A 27112-nucleotide genomic window follows, 5' to 3' on the forward strand; every position below is an offset into this window, starting at 1 on the left:
TAAAAGCCCGACAAATGGCGGAGTTCCGGCGATTTTAAGTTCAAAATAAAGGTTGCACTTTTATCTTAGAGGGAAAATAAAAGTCTGCGTGTGTATGTGTAGACCATAATGCAATAAATATGGTATTAATATTCTGTGCAAAAAATATGCACAATGTAGATAGTTTCTATTCTTTGAGAGGTGAGGTCAAAAAAGAAGTTAGGTATTTTTATTATTATATTTATTTATTATATTAGGTACCGGTATTTTAGTATTAGCCTACATGGAAACAAGAACATTGAAATCCACAAACCTAAGTAAGACCTGAATAAAATATAAACAATTCATTGTCACATTATCATATGGAAACTTTTTGCAAAATAGGCCTAGCCTACTATATCAAGCAAACAACCAAGCAACAGACAAAAAAACCCCAGAAAATATTGTTAGGCTATCTTTTCTGGTGTAATGTTAATTTTCTATTCCAGTTTTATACAATCTATGATTCCAGTTAACACATTTTATTAGCCTAATCCATGCATAGGATTATCAGTTTGGGTAGGCCTACCCAACACCATTTTTTCTATCTAATCTTTGATAAATGTTTGATGTTTACAAAGTTATGTTTCAAATGAAGAGGATTAGGGGTTAGAAATAAGCACTAAAATAGATAATGTATTAATTCAAGAACTCCAAATAGCCTATTGAACTGAGCCACTGTTGCATGCTGGTCGTGGGCGCCTTTTGGGCTTTTATTTTGTAATTAGGTAGCGGATGTTGTGTGTGGTGGTGGTGTGTGTATTGACGCCGGTCCGGAGGATGCGCATAGTCTCAGATTTAAGGGGGGAGGTTTGGAGGTTTGGAGCAGCCCGGACTCTCGTTGTTTAACAGCATTTCTCGGATAGGACTGGTCTAAATACTTTCTAGGATTCACTCCACAGTGTCTTTTTTTGTCAGAATATACCAGTGAACGACAGCTCGTCCTCGGCTCATCTCAGTAGAGCGAGTTGAACAACTTTAGGAGTCGCTTTTCAGAGGTGAGGAGACTTGGTTTTTTATCGCAAGCGGAACGTTTTGGGATAAAGGGACTAAACCAAAAGCAGCAGCGCACGGCAGGCTGCACTCGCACAGTTTGTTGGGATCTGTTGAGGTTAGAGCCTGTTACGGTATAGGAGCAGCGAGTACTAGCGAAGGAAAAGAAATCCTAACACTACAATTAAAAACTTTAAAACTTCACAGTATTTGGGAAGTTTTTTTTTCCGCTCCGTTGATCAGTGCAGGGTTTGCGGACCGGGGACACGTTGTTTTTCTACTGTGGCTCAAGTTTGGCACACAAAAAAATTACCCCAAAAAATGCGCAAACTTGTTCGCTAGAGGCTGATATCTGGGAGTGAGAGAGCTTCACACGTTTCAGTCTGGATTTACAGTTTCTGCGGGAAGTTTTTGTGCATCCAGCCCCGGCAGCACAGAGGACAGACCAGACCCCCCCACCACTGAGGTGAGCTCCCCCTCTTCTCTTTGATTCTGCTCCACTTCGCTGTTTATTTACGTGCTTTGGCGCTTAGCTCATGTTCCCCATTGAAATGATCAGATTTTATTGACGGACTCTCATCCTCCTCAGCACAGAGCTGGAGAGCTGTGGCTCTGCTCTGAGCGGACACACTCAACCACCTGTTTTTCCTTTAAAATATCTTTGTGCTCGAGGTAAAAAAAAAATGGATCAAAGGTGAAAAGTGTCTGTTATCACGACGGCGTGTTTCATCACGCGTTGTAAAAAAAAAAAAAAAAAAATCTGGTGTGTTTATGCTTGGAAATAAAAGGGACGCGACACGAGCTGCGTTAAAGCACAAGGCCCAAATGTTGCGTGTAGCCCTGAAACATGCTTTGGTTTTCTCCAGTCACCGCAGGCGCCTGTATTCAGATTAGATAATTTCCTTGAATAAATAACTCCAACATCAAGGCTCAAACCTAGAGAGCAGCTGCTTTAACAATGCACATGGTGGCTTTTTATACAAGTTTGTGCTTATGGATCTATAGCAGTTTTATTAACTTCTCCATTGTCCTCTATACATTTGTTTGCAGTGGAGTTTGTGTTGCGTCTCTGCCTGATTTCTTCCTCCTGTTCTTCTGCTGCTCCAATCACATGTCTTTAAATCTTCAAACATAACCAGCAAACTGCACATTTTAACCTTTTTTTTGTCTTGCTATAAATGCACTTCTATTAAATTCTTAAAGGATGGGTGTTATCACTACACCCATCAAGAAGTCTGGATCCGGGACTGCAAGCCAGACCTTATGTAAAGCTGGAAATGTTATGTTATAAAGGGAGATGGAGAAGATGGATGGTTTTGGAAAACAGCATGTCCACAGGGAGTTCACCAGAGAGAAAAAAGTTTTCTCCTGAACCATATAATGGGAAGTGAGGAACAGTCCTGCCCTTTAATTTACTGGGCAGCTCCATGCCAGAGTTATTGTCACTTGAGTTTTATATGACTAAATTCATCCATAATGTTTTTTTGAGTGCAAATGTCACTAGTAAGACGACTGGAGTCACTCGTGGGGAGGGTGAAGGTGTCATTTGTTTTGGTGTGTGTCTGTAAATGTATAATCTCATATTGTTTGCATGTTAGTAAACATCCCCAGAGTCACACCCAACTTACTGAAAAGTACTTAGGATTCAAGTGTCAACCAAATGGAATAGTGTCAGATGGCTCCACATTAATTGCCTTTACATTTGAGTGTAATCTCATGACACCTGATCTCCCTCCGTGGCACGCCGGTGGCCAAGCACTGATTCAGATTGTGAGGCTGCAAAGAAAAAAAAACAGAAGTGTCTGTTTTTGTGAAAACAGTAGCCTTAGGGAAATGGTCTGATGCTCCTCTGTCTCCTGAGCTGCAGCCGTGTGCAGACTGGCCTGTTGCTGGCAGGGAGTGCAGACTGAGCCAGGGAGGGGGGCTACAGAATTTGGGAGCTGAGGAATTTTATGCATGGATGGAAGTGAACAGTAATTATGGTGCAGGCCATGTTATGGGTTAGGCCTGTAACCTTTGTCTTTGTATAATGAGAGAAGCTAAATGTGTCTTGCATGCTCTAATCTGTTTAGTTTAAAAACCCCATTTATTTGCCAGATTTTCTGGGAAATGTTTCTCTCTCAACAGAATTTTCCAAAAAAAAAAAAAAAAAAGTGATTTTTGTTCAGGTTTTCTTATGCAACAAAGTTCCAGCCGGGAAATGTTGGTTTCCAAACTATAGTTTATTATTTCCTTTTTTTCTCAATCCAATATGTTTCACAAAACAAGATCTCTCCTTGAAAAACACAAGCAACAAAACTGAGGCAGCATTTTCCTGCTCTATCAATATTAATATAGGAAAGCTGGCACATTTAAAATGGTAGGTGACATGAAATGAACATACAAGCATTTGTTCTTTTCACTTCTCCTACTGCTGGAGCGTTTAGTCGCTTTCTTTTCCTCTGCACAAGTCAAATTATGTTGGAAGTGAATCATTTTACAAACATTTTACACACCCAAGCAACTCAATGAGTTACAGCTGCACAGTAGTGACAGGAGCAGATTGTAATATTACAGCTGTCACAGGTGTGAGAAGTGTTAGTCTGTATTTCTTATTCCTCATTTAGTCCCATGTGTCATAGCTGTAAATCAAAATGTGTCCACTGTGGTGTGGCTGGTTAAAAAAAAAGATAAAATAAATAAATAAATGCTTTTGTGATGTTGATGATGTCTAGAAATACACACAATAAAATGCAAGATATTGTATGGAAGGGATACTTTAACTGAGATTACTGCGGGAAAATATCTGCAAAAAATAGAAACAGTTCTAGAGTATTTTACTTCAATACAAGAAATATAAAGTGGCAGTAGTTGCAAAGAGGTAACCAATAGAATGAGTCACCACAACTGAATTTAATGAGTGTGATGAAATCATTTTTAATGGTTACATTGTTTCTAAATTACTAGAATAACTTCCTATTTATTAGTCCTATAGTGATATTATCAGGCATTATATTGGCCTGGCTGATTTAGTTCAGTTTTCACTGTTTTAACTATCAATAAAATGTATAAACTGGCAAAATAAATAATTAATGTAGTTATATTTCTTTTGACTGACACTGTGTATATGATAAAAATGAAACTGGCCAATAATATCAGCCTGCCAAAGTGTCTCAGCCTCTCTGTCCCGACCTGTCCAGACTAACTCATAAGCTTCAAGACGAATGTGCTCTGTGTGTGTGTGGACAGTAAGACACACTCTGTGTTTAACCCGTGCTCCCATGGGAGTGGAGTATGACAAAGTGTTGTGTCATACTTTTGAAGAAGCTACTTCCTCCTCTTTCAATTATTGACGGTTGTCGTAGTGACAAGGGCCCGGGGAACGTGGTCGGCTGCTCTTTGCGGTTCCTTCTGTCTGGCTGCAGAAGCACTTTCTTGGAGTCCTCCCAAAACACTGACTCACTGCATACAAAGCTGCGATGACCAAGCTTCTTTATCCCCCTCGGACCCCCCTGACCCAGCTCAGCTGCTGGAACACTAGACCATTCTTGGAAAGTGAAATTGAATTGGTTTTGAGGAGAACACAATGACTGTTTCAGTGATGAACGCTCACACAAGCGATTACCTCTTAAAGGAAACCACAGCTGCATCTGAACATGACTTTGTGTGAAAATGTAAACCCAGTGGGGCTTTCTTTGACCCAGATGTGTTGTTGCCTCACAGAACGGACACTGAATGCATATTCTGGATCCATTCAGGACTCTGATTTTTAAAATCTTCATAGACGAGACCTTAGTTTTCAAGCTTGAGTAAAGAAACCCTAAAAACAGCATTTGTTTGACACCTCTTGACAACTCGTGGGAGCAAATGGTTCCAGGGGGGTCATTTTAGGCTTGGGGACCAAAACCAACTGTTAGGTGATAGATCTCTCAGCGTGGAAATGATGGCCTGGCGGTCTCTCTCTCTACAAGGGTGTCACATAACAGGCTGTAGTTTTTTGGGCCTTAAACAAATTCCTCAAGGGGGGGTTATGGGGGGTTGGGGGACGAGTGTTAATCTCTGTGGCCAGATGCTACAGAGGTGATGATGCGAGCAGATGTGAGGGTCACCCACTGCACTGTGCCCCGTTTTCAGAGGGCACTGTACTGTAGCTCCCAGCAGCGGTGGTGGTGGTGGTAGTGGGGGGGGTGGGGGGGAAGAAAACAGGAACTGGATACGGCATGGTCCCAGTGTGATGACAGACTTGAGGAGTTGAAACTTTAATAGTCTCTGTGAAGTTCTGAAAACAGAACATTTCATTCCTAAGAACTGAGCGAGACGTATCCGCTCATGTTTGCTCCAGCTATCGGAGCCAGTTTGGTGCGCTGTGGTTTCTTATCAGTGTTTTTGTTCAAGCAGCCCGAAACGCTAAAGTACCTACCTTGAACCTTGGAGACATACAGAATAGTCTCTTCTTTTTCATCAAGGAAGGAGTTGCCTCGTCACACAAAACACAGCTTGTAAGAATTTACTTCACTGGTTTTAGTTTTTGTATCTTGAAGTTTATTTTCATTTTCCTCGACCATAATCCACCCAAATGTGACTCTCTCTTCTCTTGTTCCTTGATGTATCGGTTTTCTTACTGAAAAAACAGTCTTGATGTGAAGATATGAGGTCATGCATTCATTTGTTTGTATTATTGTTTTGCTTATTTTTAGACGAGTGCTGTGAATGACCCGCTGCTGATGCCCCAAAGGTCTGAATGGAGTTCCAGTTGCAGAAAAGCCAGCAGTTGTAGCTCCCTCAGCAGGATGCTGATGAGGCAAAGTGTACTTCTGTTACTGGCTCTATTCGCCCAAGTTTTAAGGACCCAGTGTCGGCCAGCCAACGCTGATGAAGGTAAGATGGTTTGATAAGTTGAAGCTCCCCAGACTTCATTTGCACACTACCTTTCTCCCCCCCCCCCCCCCCCCCGAGTTCTGGTTGAACTAATGAACTTATTAAGACAGACTTATCTTGACTCGTTCCTTGAAAAACAGCCCATTGATAATCAGAGCTTTGTTCTTGGTGCAGGAATGTAATCCTAACACACTCCAGGCTTTGGTGAAGTCTGTCCTTTGTAGCGTCACTGCTCCCACACCACCCCCATTTGCGTGAGTTTGTTTGAGTAGGCCGAGCTGTGTCAGATGTAGCTCAAGTCTGTTTCTGACTATTTCTAACCACTTCTTCTTATACAGCCTCCTTCTTACATGCTTTACTTTTACTCTTCAGATATTCAAGATTGCTTCATCAAGTTCTTCACTTAATTCAGCATTGTTTCGACAAATTATTCAGCTCATTCAGCTTCCAGTTTTCAGCATTCACCCGTATTTCCTTCAGGAAATGCATTCTCTAGTTCTTCTTAGAAATCACCTCATAGGGAATCTTACTCTCAGAACATAAGCTCTTAAACTGGACAGCACAACTTACATATTTCCTGTAAAGAATTTGGGTCTGCTCTGGCTGCTAAACAAGTCCCGTTCTGAAAAAGGGGGAAAGAGGCACTGAAATCGAATCCTTAAAAATGTGTTTCTTGGATACAGTCCAGCAGTGTAATAGCTGCCTGGACTTGTGGGTAGATGGGTTTGGATGTTTACACTCTGCAGTCGGAAGTGGAGAGCAGCAAAAGAATATGATAAAGCTCAGCATTATAATTAGAGTAATTAAGCAAGAGGGTCTCTGTTGGGCTGTAAGCCCTAAAATAAACTTGGTGCGGCTGTGTTTAAGCCAACAGTGCAACAGGGAGGAGAAAATGACTCCCATCTGTAGCCCAAGGGCAGCCCCCCCCACTACCTAGCAGTCACTGCTCCTCTCCTCCTTTGTAATGAAAAGGTATTTGTTGTCACTGAGAGAGGAGTTAACTGCCAGGGAAACTATAAATTAGCCTGCTTTTTTTTCTTTCTTTAAAAAAAGAAAAAGAAAGATGCTTCTCCCAGCCCTCCCTTATCCTCCAGGATAGGGTTTCTGAGGAGAATGTTTGTCTTCTAAGGTGAGCCATAAATTTCCACCAGGGTGGGGGAAGTCTGATGCATTTACACTCCACCCAGTCCTTAATCACCAAATGGCCAGGTACTATCTATGCGCCTCTGTGCTTGTCCTGCTCGCTCCCCCACTGACTTCAGCTTGGGAATGCTTCACTTTCCCCCCGCTTCCCTGCTGGGTGACGGATGGCTTCAGCTGTCCACAAACAATCACAGCAGAAGCATTTGGTTGCATTCCTCTTTGTCTTGGGTGAGGAAACAAAATAGTTATATGGAAATGGCCATGTTTTATGCGTGCTTCATTGTTTGTCTTGGGGTTTTTTTTTGTTATGTGATGTTCACATAAGAAAAGAATATTCTCTGAACAAATTCAGTTCATTGAATTTCTTCAGGGGCCACAGGGACAGCCATTCGGATGATTACAGGCCTTTAAACCCGACTGTATTTTACCCCTTTTAAAGCATCAGTTTAGTTTCCGTAGTGTACGGTAGTGTATTTTATTTGTTGTGACAGTGAAATATCAGGAAGTTATTTATGTGTTAGTCCCAGTGGCGGTTTCCTTGACTCGATCCTCTGCTGTCAATCAGAGAACAAGAGCCACTGACTCTTTAGATTTAGGCCTGGGAGAGAGTCTTTACAGACAGTGGGTCCAGTGGACATGGCTTGTGAAGTGAATTTAAAGATTAACACCAGATTAATGTAATATTTCTCCTGTCAGTAATTAGCACCCACTCAGTCAGTGAGAGCTTCAAAAACAGTGTTTGGAAAGAGATAAATAAAGATAAAATAAGCACATACCATTTTTTAACCTGATGATAAAGCAACAATAGTTGAACCTATGGTTGTGGAGAGACCTAAACTGTCTCAGCCCATTCACAAACTTCCCCTTTGATCGGTGTATTATTGAGTTTTATTCCACAGGAGCTGCACCCGTGTTGCACATATTTGAAGATAAGATACATGTTACTGTCATGGTGAAAAATCCAAATTATGGAGGGAAAAAACTGAAGGAGGTACGTTGATGCTTTAAACAGCACAACAGTGAAAGTAAAATAGCCCAGTTTAGTCTGATAATAGTTCAGGGGAAAGGAACAGGTTGTGTTGTAGTGTAATAGATTACTTCAGCCCGTACAGCAACACGTTGGTGTCTTTCTGCTTGCTGAGAGAAAACTGCAATCGAGCAAATGGAAGCAATAAAACTAGATCAACACAGTTTTATTAGTTGAAGATGTCCTGCTTTTACTGTGTTTGTCCATTAAAGACATAATGTAAGTCTAAATGTAGCTGGACTCATTTGAATGACAGTGGAGCGGCTCTGCACTGCATGGTAATCCTTGTAGCTCCCAAGTGTTAATCCATGCTGATTGCCAGCAGCTCATTTAGGAATGAAAAGCTCCTCCACTGGAGTGCTTTCAGGAGGGACGCTCAGTGAATTTTTTTTTTTTTTTTTTGGTGGGCTTGCTAATAGGCATTGTCCTATTGGTTTGCTTCCTGCCAGCCCTGCCTTTTGTCTCTTATCAATCCCCTCTCCACATCAGCCACCCTTTCACTCCGGTGTAGTGGAATCAGCAGAGGAAACTCGCCACAGCCATTTTCTGTGTGTGCCACAGCAGAGCCTCAACCAGCCTGACTTTACTGCATTCAACCATCACTCCAGTGAGAGCAGGAAATCCCACAAGTCATTCACGCAGCATATTGCTTCCTATCTCGTAGCCAGAGAAGGTTCCATAGACTGGCGCCAACTCTTCCTTTTTAGCTGGTCCTGCATTTACAGACTAGTGAGCTTTTTTCCCCCACTAGTTAAAAAAAAAAAAACTCCCGATGCTTTGGTCTTCACCAAAATTCCTTTCACGATTCATTTAATTAGGCTGATTTTAAATGATGTCAATCAATTTGTCCAAATGGAAGAACACATGAGAGACCCTTCCAGATGGGTTGCTTTCTGAAAATATGGTTCTGTCTTAATCCATTTTAATCCAATCATGGCAGCAGGAGGATTAACTTAGATGAAACATCCTCAGATTCAAAGGAAATGCTGGAAATTTGCCCTTTAGCTCCACGTGAGGAGTTGAAAATAAACCAGGAGTGAATGAAGTGTGGTGCTATTTTATTTTTTTTACGCCAAGTCAGTTGGAAAAATGTTGTCTCTGTCTGTTGGTTTGATTTGACTGCACCGTGTTATATCTTACTCCAGTTTTTTAAGTAGGTTGTCACAGAAGCACAAATGGTCCTAACTGGCCTACAATAAAGCAACAAGCAAATTTTTACAGCTTTTATGGGCGTTTTATGATGTCTGAGGCCAGATTAACAGCTGGGATGTTGACACAGCCTTATCAGTGGCATCTCCATTTAGAGGGCAGGGACAGAAACATGCCCCCCCCCCCCCCACACACACACACACACACACACACAGCACAGACCTTGTGTTTAAGGCTGTGTCCAGGTTGGAGCCCATCACTAAATGCCTCTTCTGCTTTTCCCCCCTTTGGTTTTGTTTTTGAGGAGAAAGTTGATCCTACCCCCTGGCCCCTTTTCCTTCTGGGATTAAGGGCCTGTCAGACATATGTGATCCAGGAAATACCTTTACTAGGCCCAAGTGGGGTCACCATAGCAACTGGCACTAGAACCTGCCGCTGCAGGCCCTCTCTCGCTTGCTCCTGTGCACATGCTCACTGGCTCGCTCGCCCCGCTCCCTCTTCCCCTTTATTGTTCGCTGGCCTTTGTTGTGATGGTGGGAGGGATTAGTCAAGTTTGCTGGTGTTGTACAGAGTTTTTTTTGCAACATAAATGTGCTTCCTGTTGTGAGGAACTGCGTATACAAACACACCGTGTGCTCTGAGAAAGGTTCAGAATAATCTCATTTTGTGGGAGGGAGGGAGGGCATTTTGTTATCGTGTTCAGCTTTTCTTGTTGCAGCGCTGAAGGGCTGAGAGGGAAATGGAGGAGGAGGATTGATGAAATGAGGATTATATTATATATTATATTATACTCTAGAGCTGAAACAGAGGGGTTACTTTAGAGATGCCAATTGGCTGAAACTACAGAACTAAAAGTGAAATGTTTAGTCACTTATTAAATTAGTCAGTCAAGGTAAATTGAGTTGTTTTTCTAGTAAAAAAAACTTATTTTTTTTAATTGTGAGAATTTATGGCTTGATTTATTTCATTAACTCAAAATCTTTAGGTTCGTAGCCTACTGTAGGTTGGACAGTCTTGAGGCATCTTAAATTTTGAGAAATTGAAAAATGTATAGACTAGAATAATAATCAGAATCAATCAACCAATCAAGAACTTTATTTGTCCCCCGAGGGGCAATGAAGAGGCAAGTAGAGCAGCAGGCTTAAGTTAAAAGCAATACAAAACAAAACCAAACCCAAAAAAAAGGATAAATATTTCAATAAATTAATAAATACATTGTGAATAGGAGTCGGAATGAATAACATGTCCTCAGGATGTTGGTTCATGTCATCAGAGCGCCGTACCTCATGGAAGCGCGATTGTGGGGCAAGAATGTCAAGCAGTTTGTGCCTGAGATGATCTTTGCCTTTTGTACTAGACAAACAACACAACACCATTGTGATGGACAACGTGTCTAACGTAATTGGGTTACCCCCTCCCCTCGCAAACTATGTAGACATTTAGAGCAGGGGGGCTCAGGTGTCTTTCTCCATGACACCTCCCTTCTCTTCACTTCACTCCACTAATTGAATTTCACCTTCCTCTCCCAAGTAGCTCCTAGCCTGCCCGACGATGGGGGCTTTGACTCATTTGGGACCCGATTTTATTTTTGGGAGCGTGTCAGTCAGGTGGTGTGGCAGGAAGGAACCGGGGGAAGCTCTTGTTCTGTTCTGTTGTCTTTTGGATGCTGTTTGATGTATTTACAGTCCAGATAAAGGCCTGTTGTGTGTGTGTGAGCACTCTCAGACGTTGTAGACACTCCTGTCAGGAGATATTTATTCAGGCTGAGATATGATGCAGTTTATTTGACACGGAACAATCCTGTTGTGAATGACGTACAGTATGTATCATAGTTTGTACCATCTGAGATCTAAACTTTATTCTCCATAACTATGTGTATTGTTTTTTTTTAAAAAGCCCACTGTGGTGCTGAAGGAGAACCCATTTTCTCTTCTCCTTGTAGTCTCTGTGGAAACACAAGCAGAGCTGTTCACGCTGTATCTTGGAGATCGTCTGGATCTGACCTGCGCCGCCAAGGACTCCCTCCATGCCGTCAACTGGACCAAAGACCACGTAGCCGTAGTGGATGGAGAACACACGCGGATCCGCAACGGACAGCTGGAGATCGAGACGGTGGAGCTGTCGGACTCCGGTCTGTACACATGCACCACCTTCGGCAACCACAGCCTCTACTTCAACGTCACAGGTAAAAGCTATGGACACAGTGATGAGCAGCTGCATGTGGCCATGAACTGTAATGAGATTTAAAGGGACATTGTGTAACTTCTCTATTCACGAAAATCGATTATTTGGTTCAAAAGTCTGTTTTTCATTAATCAGTAATCCCCCCCATCAACAAACTGAAGTGTTCCTTTCAGCTCTGAATTAGCCGTTCATATCATTCATATCTACATGGAGCGGGTAAGCTCGGTGCTGGCTGCCATGTGGTGTCGCCATGTTTTTACGTTCAGTGGCAGCGTGACGGTAGGAAACCACGGAAACTCAGCGGAGACACCGGAGCTGTCGGCTCAGGTCGAGGTGGCGTCTGTGAAAAGTCACCGCGGTAACGCAGTGAGGAGGAATGGAGCGTTACGCTGATGCTGCATTCACCTGCAGTCGGGCAGACGGCCGTCGCTAACAAACCAGATGTCATTAGTCCAGAGAAAGCCGGTAAAACGTGGGTTAGGTAAACAATACCACATCGCCATGATAACATATTGTCACGTGTATTGTTTTGCCTCGTGCTGACAGACCACTTGTTTACATAGAGGCTTGTTTATGCCGTTACGTGCAGCGGCTGTCGTCCGTCTGCCGTCTGCCCAATTTCAGGTGAATGCAGCATGAAAATACGATTGAGTTGCTTGTGATAAACAACCACAACGCTAGATGGGAGGAATTCCTACACAATGTACCTTTAAAATGTAAAATGGTGATGTTGTTTTTTCGATGCATAACATTAACTGCCTCCTACATCGACATCACCTTTATTACAATTATCAAAGGATTTCATCATTACGGTATTTTTTTAAGAGTGTATGTCATCCCCTCTTACTCCTTCTCCCCACTTTCCTGTCCTCACACACTGTTGCTATGATAAAGGGACAAAGTTGGAAAAAACTACTTTAAAATCCCTTAAGACCTGATTTTCTTAAACTACAGAGTCTATCATAGATTACTCTGCTTGTCTGTGCACATTACTTGAACACACAGTACTGCACATCCTGACACTTGCCTTCACTGTTAAAGTACTGTTCCAATTTTCTTTTCTTTTCTTTCCTTTTTTTTTGATAAATTGATGTATGATTTGTCTTTGGCCTCACACTGACTCTTCTGTTTCTCCAGTTGACACGCTGGCCTCATCAGAGGATGATGATGAAGACGAGGAATCTTCCTCAGAGGAAACCAAACAACTGGGCCCCCAAAAACTGATTCGTAAGTGTGTGGATCTATGCAGGTTACTAATGCGTATTATTAATGTGGCTGCAACAAATGGTCATTACTCATTCGCACAGTTTTGCTGAGTCATGGGGGGAGGGGGGATGAGTAACGCTCATGAATGGTCAGTGATTTGAAAGCTCTGTGATTCAGTGGCAGGTCTGTCATGTGCACGTGGGTCACATTCTGGTGAATCAGAGGGTTTTCACCACCTCGCTGACGGCTTTCACTCCAGGAATGTCACTGCGGTGACTAACAGTGGTTAACCTTACACGTCCTCCAATTTGTCTGTAGAGCAATTAAGACACCCTGACTTCATCATACCACTACTGGCCACAGAGGAATCCAGCAGCCACCGAGCATAACAAACATGCCGACCTTGAGTTCATGCTCTGACTCCCAGAACTTCAACTCCCCCTGAAATTCACACAACATAACTTTACTTAACTGAAGCCACAGCATCTAAAAAAAAAAAGGGATTTTATTTTTATTTTGAGAAACTTGAGGTTCTTACCCATCTGCCAAGCCCAGTGACTGTAATGTTTCTCTTTGGGGTGAATGCGATTTATGTAATGTCCTGTGTAAGATGAGCTTGAGGTTTAGGGTGTTTTTAGCTTTATGTGTTATTTAGTTTTAGAAAATACAGCCACTTTTTTCTGTCTCATTCTTCAGCCATGGCTCCACAATGGGCTCATCCAGAAAAAATGGAGAAGAAGCTTCACGCCGTCCCAGCCAGCAAGACCGTGAAGTTTCGCTGCCAGGCCAACGGCAATCCCCCCCCCACCCTGAAATGGTACAAGAACGGCAAAGAGTTCAAGAGAGACCATCGCATCGGAGGCTTCAAGGTAAATAATAATAATAATTTATCACTTTCTAGTGACACTACACCATCCTCGGCATTTCTTATTGAATCACTCCAGACTCATTCAGTATGAGTGGCGATGTGTGGGTGATCTCATCTCCACATTAGATCACCACCCACTCCCCTGGAGTAAGAAACGCTGCCTGTGAGTGAAAAGCGGAGGCAAGTTTCATATTTGACCTGAGAAACAATGCAAGATGAAACCCCATACCACGAAAAGGAACAACACCTCCAGGTGGACAATCCTAGCCGTCATTTTTTTTTTTATGAAGGACAACGTTGGCTGTCCTCATTCTGGGTATTAGTGCATGGTCTTTTCTGTAATTACATCCATGCAACAGTAAGTTTACCATGATCCCTGCTGAGGCTGTGACATATGGCATGTGGTGTCATTACTCTGTTTGTCAGTATCTTAATCAGCGTGGTCCCATTTCCAGGCAGGCTGTATTCAAATGTGACACGAAGCGCTGATGATGAGGCTACAATAGGCCATAAGACGGTTTACACCAGTCTCTAGTTTACTCAGCGGAGGTGTGGCGGCTGAGCTGTGTGTGGGCCGGATGCGTTTATATCACCATCATTTACTGTAAACGGTATCATCAGCCCCGACACGACGCGACACCATTAATCCATTTTTAGCTTAATTTCCTATCGGTCATATCAGCAACCACGACATGATATGATGATGGTGACGTATTAGGAAGCCGCGGACGCTTTGTGCTTAAATATTGACATGTCTGCGAACGGGTGCATTCAGTGGCAGTTACCTCACAGGTGTCTGATGTGTGCATGTTCACAGAGAACCAGGAAACAACCTTCCTCACATCTGCTCTTCCCATCAAGGTGCAGACTAGTCGGGGCCTTGTCTCGTGCTTCCCCAACCCATCTCCACTTCCCAGCTGGGACACATTTAAGAGTTTCCTCTCAGCTGCCTGCTCCCCCTCTCCCCGTAAGGCCCCCCCCACCCCCCCACCCACCCAGCCAGCCAGCCAGCCAGCCAGCACAGCACAGCACAGCACAGCACAGCACAGCACACTTTAACCACCTGGCTGCTGCTTTTTTCAGTCAAGGTGCAAAGGTCTGCATCAGCGGCTGGGGACGTCTGTCATCCCTCCCACACTCTTGCTTTTATGGCCAGGCTTCTATTGTTCATATAGTCTGCATGGAGACGTGCGGGAGGGAGGGAATAATGTGGACCACATGTATATGAAGCCAAGCACAACACATCTGGCAGCAGGCAGCTGGGCTCCCTCATCACCTTCTTAGCTAAATGAGGGAAACCGTATGGCTCAGTCTGTGTATATGCATGTTTGATGTTGCCATTGCCTTAGAGGTTCGCTGGTTAATCACACACTGCCGGTCTTGGCAGATTTATGGAAGAAAAATTATAACATGCCTCGGAAAAAAAAAGAGCCAGACATCAGTTGGCACTAATAAGACAGGTTGGGGCAGATGCGTGTAAAATATGCACGGAGTTTCCTGCGGTCTTTGTTGGGTTGGGCAGAGATCTGCTCTTCCAAACACTGGGTGGTGTCACAGGAAGAAGAGGGAGGAGAGTTATTTTGTTGTCATTACATCACACATCATTGACCTGGTTAGCTGTTGCTTTCAAATGAACAAAACGTGAATTATGACTCAGATGGAGAAAAATGCTTCATGTGTGATGATTTTTGAATGACCAAAACTGAAATGACCTCTAAGCTTTATTATGTGCATGGGTTTTATTCACTCATACACGGTTGACCATAAAGTTGGAATGGTATTTTTTCAGACACTTTGCTCTTTTTATTCTTATTATAAAGGTTAAAGGGATAGTAGCATTTTTTTAAAGTGGGGTTGTATGATCTACAAATAGCCCCTAAGTACTTTAATTGCAGTAGAAGACTCTCTGCACTCCTCCCGTTAGCAACACCAGCCCATAGCCCTGCCCAGAGATTTACAACATACAGTGTTGTGAACAGACCCAAAGAAACTGCCTATTTTCGCGGCCTAAAAGAGGTTTCACCTGAAAAAAAATACACAGTTCCATTGTTCGCTATAATATAATTTTTTCCAGCGCCTCAAAGTGCAGGAAAAATGCAGTTTTTATTTGGACCTAACCAACTGCTGATCGGCGGGCACTAACCCTGGATAGGAGGGATACGTGAGTTGGTTAGGTCCAAATAAAAACTGCATTTTTCCTGCACTTTGAGGGGCTGGAAAAAATTATATTATAGCGAACAATGGAACTGTGTATTTTTTTTTCGGGTAAAACCTCTTTTAGGCCGCGAAAATAGGCAGTTTCTTTGGGTCTGTTCACAACACTGTATGTTGTAAATCTCTGGGCAGGGCTATGGGCTGGCTGGCGCTACTATTCCCTTTAATTGTGGTTGTTGTTTCACAGTGATGTGTTTGGAAGAGATTGATCAATAACATTTTTAGGTGATATACACTTTATCAAGAATAAATCACATTGTCACAATCATTTCATGAGAAGAGGTAACAAAATCTTTTATTCCAACTTTATGGGCAACAGTGTATACTACTACAAACTATGGTGATGTTCATCAACAAGTATGATGGATCTGTCTGGACTATATTTTTACTATATTTTTTGTCCTGTGATTATCAAATGTGTTGTATAATTTAGACTTTTTCCTAACCGTGTAGGTTCGTGACCACGTGTGGACCATCATCATGGAGTCTGTGGTTCCCTCTGACAAGGGCAACTACACCTGTGTGGTGGAAAACCAGTACGGCAGCATCAATCACACCTACCAGCTGGATGTAGTGGGTACGTCTGAACTGTGACCGTGTTACTGCTTTATATCTGGCCACGAAACGTTGATTATGGTTTAATCACCAAATGAACACTCATGAGAAATGTCCCACACCAGTTCATCTAATTAACCAATCAGTGATTTACAGAGGGTTTCAGACCTTGTGTCGAGTGGACTGGCTCTTTTATATCATCCATTAAAATTAGATTAAGCCTGTTTACTTGTGGCTGTAGTAATGGATCCATGTTGAGGAGGGGGCTGATTACCAGCGAGGACCTGCCCTCTGACTCTCTGTAACACCACTCATCCTATAAATCACAATCCTGCTTCCTCCATCACTGTTATCCCCCGAGCTCTGCCTGACCTCAGAAGTCCAGAGTCTGATGAACAGTGCGACCGCTGCAGCTTTGTCACAAGTGCTTACCAAGTCCCCACGGAGGCCTTGGTTGAAACTCAGCCAGATTCTTGGCTCATAAGTTTACTTTGGAGAGTTATCAGTCATCGAAATGGAGCAGCGGGAACATTTCATTTCACAGCGACAGCTCCAGATGATACTTACCCATCTATTTCAAAGGAGGTTAAATCGAAAGCTAACCAGGCTGGGACTGGTCCGGACCAGTCCCAGCCTGGTTAGCTGCGTACATGAACTGATGAAGCCTCTTGGATGAGAGGTGAAACGTCTTCCTAGACAAATAACTAAGTCCAGTTGCTTTCGATTTAACCTCCTTTGAAATACTATGACCTGGACAAATGAGAATATGCACCGGCTTACCCATCTATTGTGGCCGACTCTTAAGAGTTACACAAGCAGAATACAAACTTCAAGTCTCCATACGAGGAATCATAATCTGTAACTTGTGAAACTGGACCGTACCAAGTCAAATTATACGGGTGACCTTGTTTGCCATCGGCTCGGGCTATTTCCAGTAATAAAGTGGTGACGTGATGGGAGGTTTTATTTGTGTTTGACAGTCAGTCAGCCGTGTGCACTTTTGAATTATTGCACATGTGTTTGTCTTTGTCATTGCACGTTTGCTTGACTGCTCACCAAACTTCAGTACTTAACCTTGGTTGGGTTGCGTTGCAGAGCGCTCTCCTCACAGACCCATCCTGCAGGCCGGCCTGCCGGCCAACCGGACGGTCGCGGTGGGCAGCGACGTTGAATTCGAGTGCAAGGTGTTCAGCGACCCTCAGCCTCACATCCAGTGGCTGAAGCACATCGAGGTCAACGGGAGCCGCGTCGGTCCCGACGGCTTACCATACGTCCGCATCCTCAAGGTAGGAGCTCACTGACCTGTCCCGCTGTGACAAACCCAGCTCTGCAGAAAACTATCGCATGCAAAGGCAAAGCAGAAGGTTTTAGAAGATAGAGAAATGTTAAAGGGATAGTTCAACATTTTGGCAAATTGGCCCATTGCCATAATCCCTATAGTTTTAGGAGTAGGTTTGTTACCTTTAATTGTCAGTGCAAGCTATTTTTAGAACGATGGAGCAGAGCCGCGAGCTGCTCAGAGCTATACGCTACGGAGGCTCATGGGATTTCTTGGTTTCCCTCATCAAATACACAATCCAACAACTCCACAACGCTCTGGTGGACAAGTTGTGACCTGCACATTCACCACGCTATGAGATAAGAACGGAACGTTACGAGACGGAGTTGTTTTAGAGGCAAATACAGAGACTGCTTGATGAAAAACTGCCCCAGACGGGAACGCGCATCAGCGGTTTTGCATGAATTTCCCTCTAAAACAACTCTGTCTGGTAACGTTCTGTTATTATCTCATAGCGTGATGAATGTGCAGGTCACAACTTGTCCACCAGAGCGTTGTGGAGTTGTTGGATTGTGTATTTGATGAGTTTGATGAGGGAAACCAAGAAATCCCATTAGCCTCCGTAGCGTAGCTCTGAGCAGCTCACGGCTCTGCTCCACCATTCTAAAAATAGCTTGCACCGACAATTAAAGGTAACGAACCTACTGCTATGACTATAGGGATTATGGCAATGGGCCAATTTGCCAAAATGTTGAACTATCCCTTTAATGTTTATTTTTCCTCATTGCTATGTGACTTCTTTTCTTGTATGCCATTGCCCAATGTTGTCTGAAATCATTTGAACTTAATGAAGCTGTTTTTACTCTGAAATACTCAACACAAACTGATGGAACCTGTGTCTGTTCTTTGTTTTTCTGTGCTGCACATGACTTGTCTTTACTTCCAGCATTCTGGGGTCAATAGCTCGGACGCTCAGGTGCTGGCCCTCTACAATGTGACTGAGGAGGAGAGCGGAGAGTATATATGTAAAGTGTCCAATTATATAGGGGAGGCCAATCAGTCGGCCTGGCTGACTGTCACCAGATATGAGTCCACAGGTAACCACCACGCAGCGAGCACAGCGACGACACAGCGGAGACGCTTCTGGGACCACCTGGAAAAAACTAGGGCCGTATAACTTCCAGACAACCTCAGCTGTTTCTCTCCTCCCTCCCTTCGTTTCTCCCCCTCCTCTCTCCTGCCTCAGCGCTCCCTGACTGTAAATGACGCTATGGAAAATTCCCAGCAGAACAGTTGAAAGTGTTTCAGTCTTTGGTTTATGTTGGACCCGTTCTCATTCCTGCCCCATGCCTGCGCTGTGCCCTCCTAATAAGGGCCTCCCTTGCCATCTTCTTCTATTACTCTCGCTCCCTTGCCCTTCAAAGTCCTCCGTGTACCGCTTCCAGGATCTCTCTCTCTCTCTCTCTCTCTCTCTCCTTTTGTTTTTTTCCAGCTGTCCTCCTCTGCTTACCTATGTTTCACAGGCCTCCTGTTGTTTGTCTGATGTTCGCATAGTTTGGCGAGAGCGTGAGTGTGAGTTTGAGAAGTGCCCTGTTCTGCTGCGGAGTTTTCCATGTTGCCCATCTCTTGCATGTAGAGATGAGACTGAGGTATTACGATGTGGTGATGGGGTGGACCAGGGTCGGGTTCAACAGCGCAGACTTAACCTAACCAGCTCCTCCACTAACAGATACTGGGGGGCTCTTCCTGACAGAGTCCTCTGCGGGGGCTCCCTGTGGTTCCTCTTGGGCAGATGGTGTTGGATCGAGGAGAAGAACGCTCCTCCATCCTCTTTTCTCTCTATCACAAACCCTTACTCATGGTTCCCTTTCCCCTCTTGGGCCTCTTGTTGGGTCTGCTTCCTTTGTTATTTTCTAGACCGCTGGCCTTAACACCACGGACAAGGAAATGGAAGTCCTCCAACTGAGAAATGTGTCTTATGATGACGCTGGGGAGTATACCTGCTTGGCGGGCAATTCTATCGGGTTCTCTCACCACTCTGCATGGTTGACCGTTTTTGAAGGTATCAGTAGTTCTGTCTCTTTCCTGTATTTCCTTCTTTCCCTCTGTCCAACTCCAGCCTGGCTGTCCACCCTCACATTTTGTCAGAATGAGGTCTTCTCGGACTTCAGTTCTGATTTTGTAAAATGTGAGAGGAAGCCAGAGCAAGTTCCAGTTACTAAACCTCCCCCTGCTCCCTGTGCTCAGCATGGTTCCTGCTCCATCCAAACTCTAAATCTAAACTCTGGAGATGGAAGAGTGTGGTCCATGCTCTGCTGTGTCTTTAGTGAAATCACAGAGCGCTAAACAACCCATGAGCCCTCACCTACCTGCTGTCAACGTGTGAAAAAAGGGCGGTCGAACTTAAAAAAACGAGCTCATAGAGACGTGAATTTAATGATCTCAGCCAGGTAGAGCCTCACATTTGTTGAAGGGTTGTTTAGCAGCTCTGATCAGATTTCACTTTGAACTCTCCCCCATTCTGCTCTTTAATTGGTGTTTGCATTTGATTTGATGTAAAGCTGATTTCCTCTGACAAGCGCTACAAATGACATGTACTCCTGATGTCATTTCCTGCTGTGAGCACAGCGGCTGGCTTTGATAATTGGCCCTCTGTAGTGGATGTGTCTCATTCCTGAGGGTTGGAATGGGCATTTGTCCAATTATCATGCTGCTTGTCAGTCAGCCTCTTCACACAAGTGCAGCTCACTTGTGTTGCTGGTGTTGGTTTGGGGTGTAACGGCACACTTCAGTCAGTACAGGGACCCTTGGTTTGGGATGCAGGGTTCGCCATGTCATACTTCCAGCGCAAATGAGTTGTATGTGATAAGACAAAACGACCAAGTGCAGTTTTCAGTGGTAGCGCACGTCTATTAGGAGTGTATGTCTGTTTAAATTCAAATAAAACCAAGCATTTAACTACATTTCTGCCAAAACACTACAGAGCCGGATTTACATCAACTGCCAAACAAACCTCTTTCATTAAAAAGATAAAATTGTGCATCGCAACAAACACCATTATTAAAGTTATGGGTTTCATAAGTACCAGTGGTTTTAGCATTGCACCAGATAGTTGTTTATATTTAAAAGGCATCGTTCACCATTACACTGCAGGCAGTTAAATGGATCATTTAAGATGAAAGCTACAGGTTGGATTATGTATGGAGAAAAAAACATTAAAAGTTCTTTTTTTTTTTTTGTGATGAGTAACTCCTACACACAACGCCACATCCCAGGCCGAGGTCCGCCCTGAACTGTCTGTCTCACTAAAATATGAAGTCCATTACACCCCGAGGGTTGGTATCAATAAACGTTGGTGTTTTCACTGAATGGGAGGAAAAAAACAAGATCTGAATTGAACAGCTTCTCTTAAAATATTATTCCTTTAAAAAAAAAAAAAAAGACAGCACATAAATGTTTCTTTATGACAAAAACATCGCATTACCAGCACCAACACACAACTCTTTGAAGAAAACATTACAAAGGGGGGGAAAGAATTTGAACTATGACGCTATTAAACTAGTATACTGAGCTCATGCTTCGCGATCCGCTGTTTTTAGACAGACATGTAGACATGAAATGTGAATTAGACTGTTTGAAGTAGATGATTTGCAGTGTCAGTGTGTTTGTGTGTGTGTGAAGTGATGATAGTCTGTATAAAAGTCAGATCCTTTGCACATTGTTACACTAATTACAGAGTACGTTAGCATTAAAAACATTTGTTTCAGTTTTTGAACCACAGTGCATATGGATCAAACTCTGTTCAGTTCCACAACACAGAATCTGGGTTTGTTTGGGTTTGTCCCGACTACTTTAGGTTTAGCTGTGACTGAAGAGACTACGACCACGTTAAGCTCTGATGAGGAATGTAGATTAAACCCTGTGTTCAGGGAGGTTTACATCCCTTCTGTGTCTGTGTCAAAGGCTCTGGTTTTTAGACATGGCAACTGTGTGTGTGTGTGTGTGTGTGTGTGTGTGTGTGTGTGTGTTTGTGTGAGCCAGTTGTTTTCAAAGTGTGTTGCTATGTACTTAAAAGCATGGGTATGATTGGCGTGCTTGGATATGTACAGTCAAGTTCATTCATGACAGCTGACCCCCACCCCTCCTCCTCCCGACGTAGCCGTCACTCACTACCCTCCGGCCAGCCACACCTACCTGGAGGTGGTCATCTACTGCGTGGGCTTCTTCTTCATCGCCGTCATGATTGCCATCGCAGTCATTGTGAAGATCCGCACCTCCTCCAAGAAGAGCGACTTCAACAGTCAACTGGCGGTCCACAAGCTGGCTAAAAGCATCCCGCTGCGCAGACAGGTAACAGAAAGTAGATAGGGGGTTTGGAACATTTATACCTTTTCATCTCTTCTGTCTTCCCCGTTTTTATATCAATTCAAAGATTTACTGTGTATTTGACTTGTTTGACTCGCCTTCACAGCAATTAACCTTGATGCTCTCATAAAAATAAAAGCATGCACTGAGAGCTTTCATGTACATCAGGTAAGTGTGAGTACGGTACACAAGAAATGCTTAGAGTCCATGGGCATGGCACATCTGAGCGGTGTGAGTGTGTTTTTTTTCCCTCCTCTGTTGCTCACCCTGAGGTTTCTCCAATTTTTCCCTGTTAAGGTTTTCTATGGAGTTTTTCCTCAGTGGATGTGAGGGTCTAAGGGTAGAGGATGTTGTTATGATGCCATGTAAAACCCTTTGAGACAAACTGTTTGTAAAAACGGGATATAAAGATAAAAATTGCCTTGCCTTTTACTAGCTCTTATACAGGAGTGTAGTTTTCATCTCCGTCTGCTAAATAAGCTCCTGTGGCCGACGTCTGTTTCATTATGAGAGAAGTAATGTCAGTGCTCTTTACCTCAGGTGTCTGTGGACTCCAGCTCCTCCATCCACTCTGGAGTGATGCTGGTTCGCCCCTCCCGCCTCTCCTCCAGTGGATCTCCGATGCTGTCGGGGGTGTCTGAGTATGAGCTGCCCCAAGACCCCCGCTGGGAGCTTTCCAGGAGCAGGTACGTCCCGGACAAACCCGCACAGAAAGGGCAACAATAGACTAGAGGCTGGTAAAGTACCTGAGAAGGAATCTAAATAAGAAAGGTTTTTCATTAAAAGACATTGAGGTGCCGACGACATTGTTGTGCTGGCATCAGTAGTCTGTATAAGCCATCAGAGACTGTCAGCCATCCGTAAACTGAAAGCACTCTATGTTGCCCCCCACCTCCTTCTGTTGTTGTATCAAAGCATGGCCCAATCAATTCTCACATACTGTTCCATCTGCTTCTATAACATGTTATCTGTCAAAAACAAAGCCAAACTCACACACATAACTAACACAGCCTCCAAAATAATTGGGCTCCCCACACCAAACCTGTCAGATTTACACAACAGGTCCATCACACGCATTTCTATCTCAATAGAACGGGACATCACACACCCACTCAACACCTACCTCATCCCCCTCCCCTCAGGACGAAGATACAGGGCAAGGGCACTGAGGTGTAGAAGGGCTCGCTTCGGCAGAAGCCTAATACCGGCCGTCATAGCGACCCTTAACAAGAGGCCAAGATAACCTGGCCAGAGTGTAAAAATGTGTGGCAATGTGTTGTAATTTGTTTGTGTGTTTGTATGTGTCTGGTGAAACGAAATGTAAATGGTCATGTGAAAAAGAATTTCCCTAGAGGGACAATAAATGTCTAAAGTCTAAGTCTATAAAATAATACAGTTGTGCTCAAAAGTTTACATACCCTGGCAGAATTTGTGAAATACTGGCTATATTTCAGAAAATATAAGTGATAATGCAACAAATCTTTTTTTATTCAGAGTTAGTGGCTGGGTGAAGCCATTTATTATCACACAACTGTGTTTGATCTTTTTGAATCCTAATGATAAGTGCAAACACCAAAATGGCCCTGATCAAAAGTTTACATACCCTCAAAGTTTGACCCTGATAACATACACACAAATTGACACAGACTGCTTTAAATGGCTACTCAGGGGAACTGTCCATGCTTAAATGATTTTAAATGATTGTCTCAACAGTTTAATTTGAATCCCATTAAAAATAAAAGATATCTGTTTTGCCTGATCACTCATGTTTTCCTTAAAGAATGAAAGAAAGAAAATCTTCCAGGGTATGTAAACTTATGAGCACAACTGTATAACAAACCTCAGAAGCAGATGTCTGGAATTTAACTTAAATTTGAAATCAACTTAAAAACTTTATTGCACTTACATAACACAGATTGGAACTTCTTCTGACTGTTACTGACTGTCTGCTGTGTTTTCTTCCCCTCACAGACTTGTTCTCGGGAAGCCTCTGGGTGAAGGCTGCTTTGGTCAGGTGGTGATGGGAGAGGCGCTGGGTCTGGACAAAGAGAAGCCCAACCGTGTGACCAAGGTGGCGGTCAAAATGTTGAAATGTAAGTTGTTGTTGTTGTTTCAGTCTGTGTGTATACAGTAGGTCCAGATCGATGGTTACTGAAAGTGATGAGATCTGCTGGAACAAGAGAGGAAGTCTCTGCAGAGTATAGTAATGGATTTAACAGCAGTCTCAAATCCGGGCTCCAGGGACAAGGAAACATCTGACACCAAAACCGTGATGAACAGATACTGAGACATCTGCCACTGGATCCCAGCCACTATGCAAATGGGAAAGCAGAGTAAAAAATTTATGAGAACCCTTGACATCCCATATAAAACAGTGTTCATTAAACTGCACAGAGGAGTGAGGATGTAGGGAAAGTAGCATTTATTGTGTCGTGCTTTAAGTGCCTTTCCCCAGGGAGTTTCCTCCCCAGACAAACGGCAGCCCAACTGCAGTTTGTGGACATGCTTTTGCAAGGTGATTGTGGCCAGGCCTTTCCAGGCCTTTGCTCCAACAGAACATCAACTAATTATCCTAATATCATTTATTTCCCTTTCCCCCCCACAGCTGATGCCACAGAGAAAGACCTGTCAGACCTGATTTCAGAGATGGAGATGATGAAGATCATCGGGAAGCACAAGAACATCATTAATCTGCTGGGAGCCTGCACACAGGATGGTAGGAGCAGACAGACAGGGGGGGGGGGGGGGGCCCGCTCAGGCCAACACACACTTTTGTCCCTCAGACAACAGTGTTGCACTGAGGCTTACTCTGAAAGATGTGTAGAACAGCATGAGTAAATGATTCTGACACCAGCTTCCGAGCTCACAGTTTGAATCAACCACAGCTGGTGCCATTTCTCTCCAATCATCCCGGACCAAAAGCTAGAGGAGAACTAACCTGGGATGACCCCGCGCTGCACACGGCTCTGCTGCCTTCACACTAACACGCAAAGCTCTTTGTTCTCCTCACTTTATTGACCAACTCTTGTAACTTTTGAAATGCACCTTGCACTGCATTTATCTGTAGTATTGATTACAGCTTTCTGCGAGGCCAGGTTATGACCAAACTAACTAGATTGGAATCAAATCTTTGCACATTCTTTCTCGCCAAATCAAGGTGAACTCGTTACATTCACTTTTCTAACTAACCCCTGATGTGCTGTGTTGCTTTATGGTGCAGAATGAAGCTCCCAACACAGAGAAAAACACACTGATCCTCATGTTACCCATTCCTTAGTGCTGATGTCATTCCTTTTCTATGACATAATTCATGTTTCTCATTTTAGTTTGTGACTTGGCATGAAACTATTTCTTCTAATACTGTTTTGATTTGTCCCCAGGTCCCCTCTACGTGATAGTAGAGTATGCGTCCAAAGGAAACTTGCGAGAGTACTTGAGAGCTCGGCGTCCCCCAGGCATGGAGTACTGCTACAACCCAGACCAGGTCCCCGTGGAGAACATGTCCATCAAGGACCTGGTGTCCTGTGCTTACCAAGTGGCCCGAGGCATGGAGTATTTGGCCTCCAAGAAGGTATCAATCACCCGTTCTGGACAGATGAGTTTTTTTATTGAATGTATTGTATTGGATTTGCTGATCCACAGGGTGCTGGTTCACTTCCAGTAACGTCTGCTCTTCATTTGTGCAGTGCATCCACAGAGATCTCGCTGCTCGTAATGTTTTGGTAACGGAGGACAGCGTGATGAAAATAGCTGATTTCGGCCTGGCGAGGGACATCCACCATATCGATTACTATAAGAAGACCACCAATGTGAGTTGTCCTGTCATTTGTTGAATGTTATTCACAAATCCAGATACACACTGCAGGTAGCTGTAACATGCGAACCTCTGCCACAGGGTCGTTTACCAGTCAAGTGGATGGCTCCCGAGGCTCTGTTCGACCGGATATACACGCACCAAAGTGATGTGTGAGTATCACGTGCCGCTACTTTTCCCCCATTCAGTCTTGATGGAATGTGAGGAAAACATTTAGTCGTGCAGAAAAAGTGAGACGCTCCTGTGTGTGTCTGTGTGCAGCTGGTCGTTCGGGGTGCTGCTGTGGGAGATCTTCACCCTGGGAGGTTCTCCGTATCCCGGCGTCCCGGTGGAAGAGCTGTTCAAGCTGCTGAAGGAAGGTCATCGTATGGACAAACCCTCAACATGCACACACGAGCTGTAAGGAAAAACTCCTATCAAACATGCTGCACATTCTTCAGACTCTTGTCTCACTGTTTATACTGTTAGATCTCTTCTTGTGCAATTCCCTCTAAAGTAAAACAAACAGCAGTTGACCACAATGGATTTTACTGTTTCCTAAAGGATCTTTGTAACTAGTCATTAAAATGAACTTTCAAGCCATTAAAAGAAGTAAAGACATTTTCTTCTTTGATTTGCAGTCCAAAATTCACAAGAAAGAGACAAAAGTTGCATATTCAACCATTTATTTCGTTTTGTAACAGTTAATTCAGTTGTGCAAAGTAAGTAATGGAAGAGCTGTGAGGCTTTTATGTTGAGGCAGAGTTCACTCACTGCTCTGTCTCATGCTTGCCCCAGACATTTGGCATTAATATTTACATTACCCTGGTTCTTGTTTATCAGCAAAGTTAAAATTCCAGTTGCTCGGCAACGTAATGATGATCCCGACCATTGTTTGTGTGATGTCCAATAAAATGAGGGCTGAGTGAGCTTCGACTGGAACATCTTGTCCAGCTCTGGTTTTGTCACCATCCAGTTTACAGCTGGACTCTTCACAAGAATTTAACTTTTGTTTTTTAGAGATGAATGCTCAAAGATTAAAGGCAAGAGATGATGTTGATGCAATCTCCTGATCTCTGCAGGTATATGATGATGAGGGACTGCTGGCATGCTGTGCCCTCTCAGAGACCCACATTCAAACAGCTGGTGGAGGATCTAGATCGCTGCCTGGCCATGACGTCCAACCAGGTCAGTTCTTCTCTCTTCACCATGCAGAGATGCAGCACAAATGTCTGTTCTGTGAGTGAAACATTGTGTTTTTTTTTCTTCCCTTTGTGCCTTCAGGAGTATTTGGAGCTCTCAGTGCCTCTGGACCAATATTCCCCCAGCTACCCCGACACCCGCAGCTCCACCTGTTCCTCTGGCGAGGACTCTGTCTTCTCCCACGATGCCGGAGCTGAAGAGCCCTGCCTGCCAAAGTTCCCTCCCCACTCCAACGGGGCAGCCATTAAGAAACGCTGA

The 27112-nt window shown here is 43.8% G+C and overlaps 1 protein-coding gene across 1 annotated transcript; it reads left to right on the top strand.

The window, feature by feature from the left end:
* Positions 1-1120: 1120 nt before the first annotated feature.
* On the top strand, positions 1121-27112 carry fgfr1a (fibroblast growth factor receptor 1a; the record flags this gene model as incomplete). Its single annotated transcript, XM_083979371.1, has 18 exons — positions 1121-1477; positions 5688-5868; positions 11130-11372; positions 12509-12598; positions 13274-13446; positions 16113-16236; positions 17310-17500; positions 18440-18590; positions 21653-21843; positions 22399-22544; positions 23830-23951; positions 24464-24574; positions 25239-25429; positions 25545-25667; positions 25754-25824; positions 25934-26071; positions 26734-26839; positions 26936-27112. Exons 2-18 carry the CDS (start codon positions 5715-5717, stop codon positions 27110-27112), a joined length of 2502 nt encoding a protein of 833 aa, XP_083835497.1. The 5' UTR covers positions 1121-1477; positions 5688-5714.

The sequence above is a fragment of the Trachurus trachurus genome (genome assembly GCF_905171665.1).
Source record: "Trachurus trachurus genome assembly, chromosome: 9".
Classification (NCBI taxonomy): domain Eukaryota; kingdom Metazoa; phylum Chordata; class Actinopteri; order Carangiformes; family Carangidae; genus Trachurus; species Trachurus trachurus.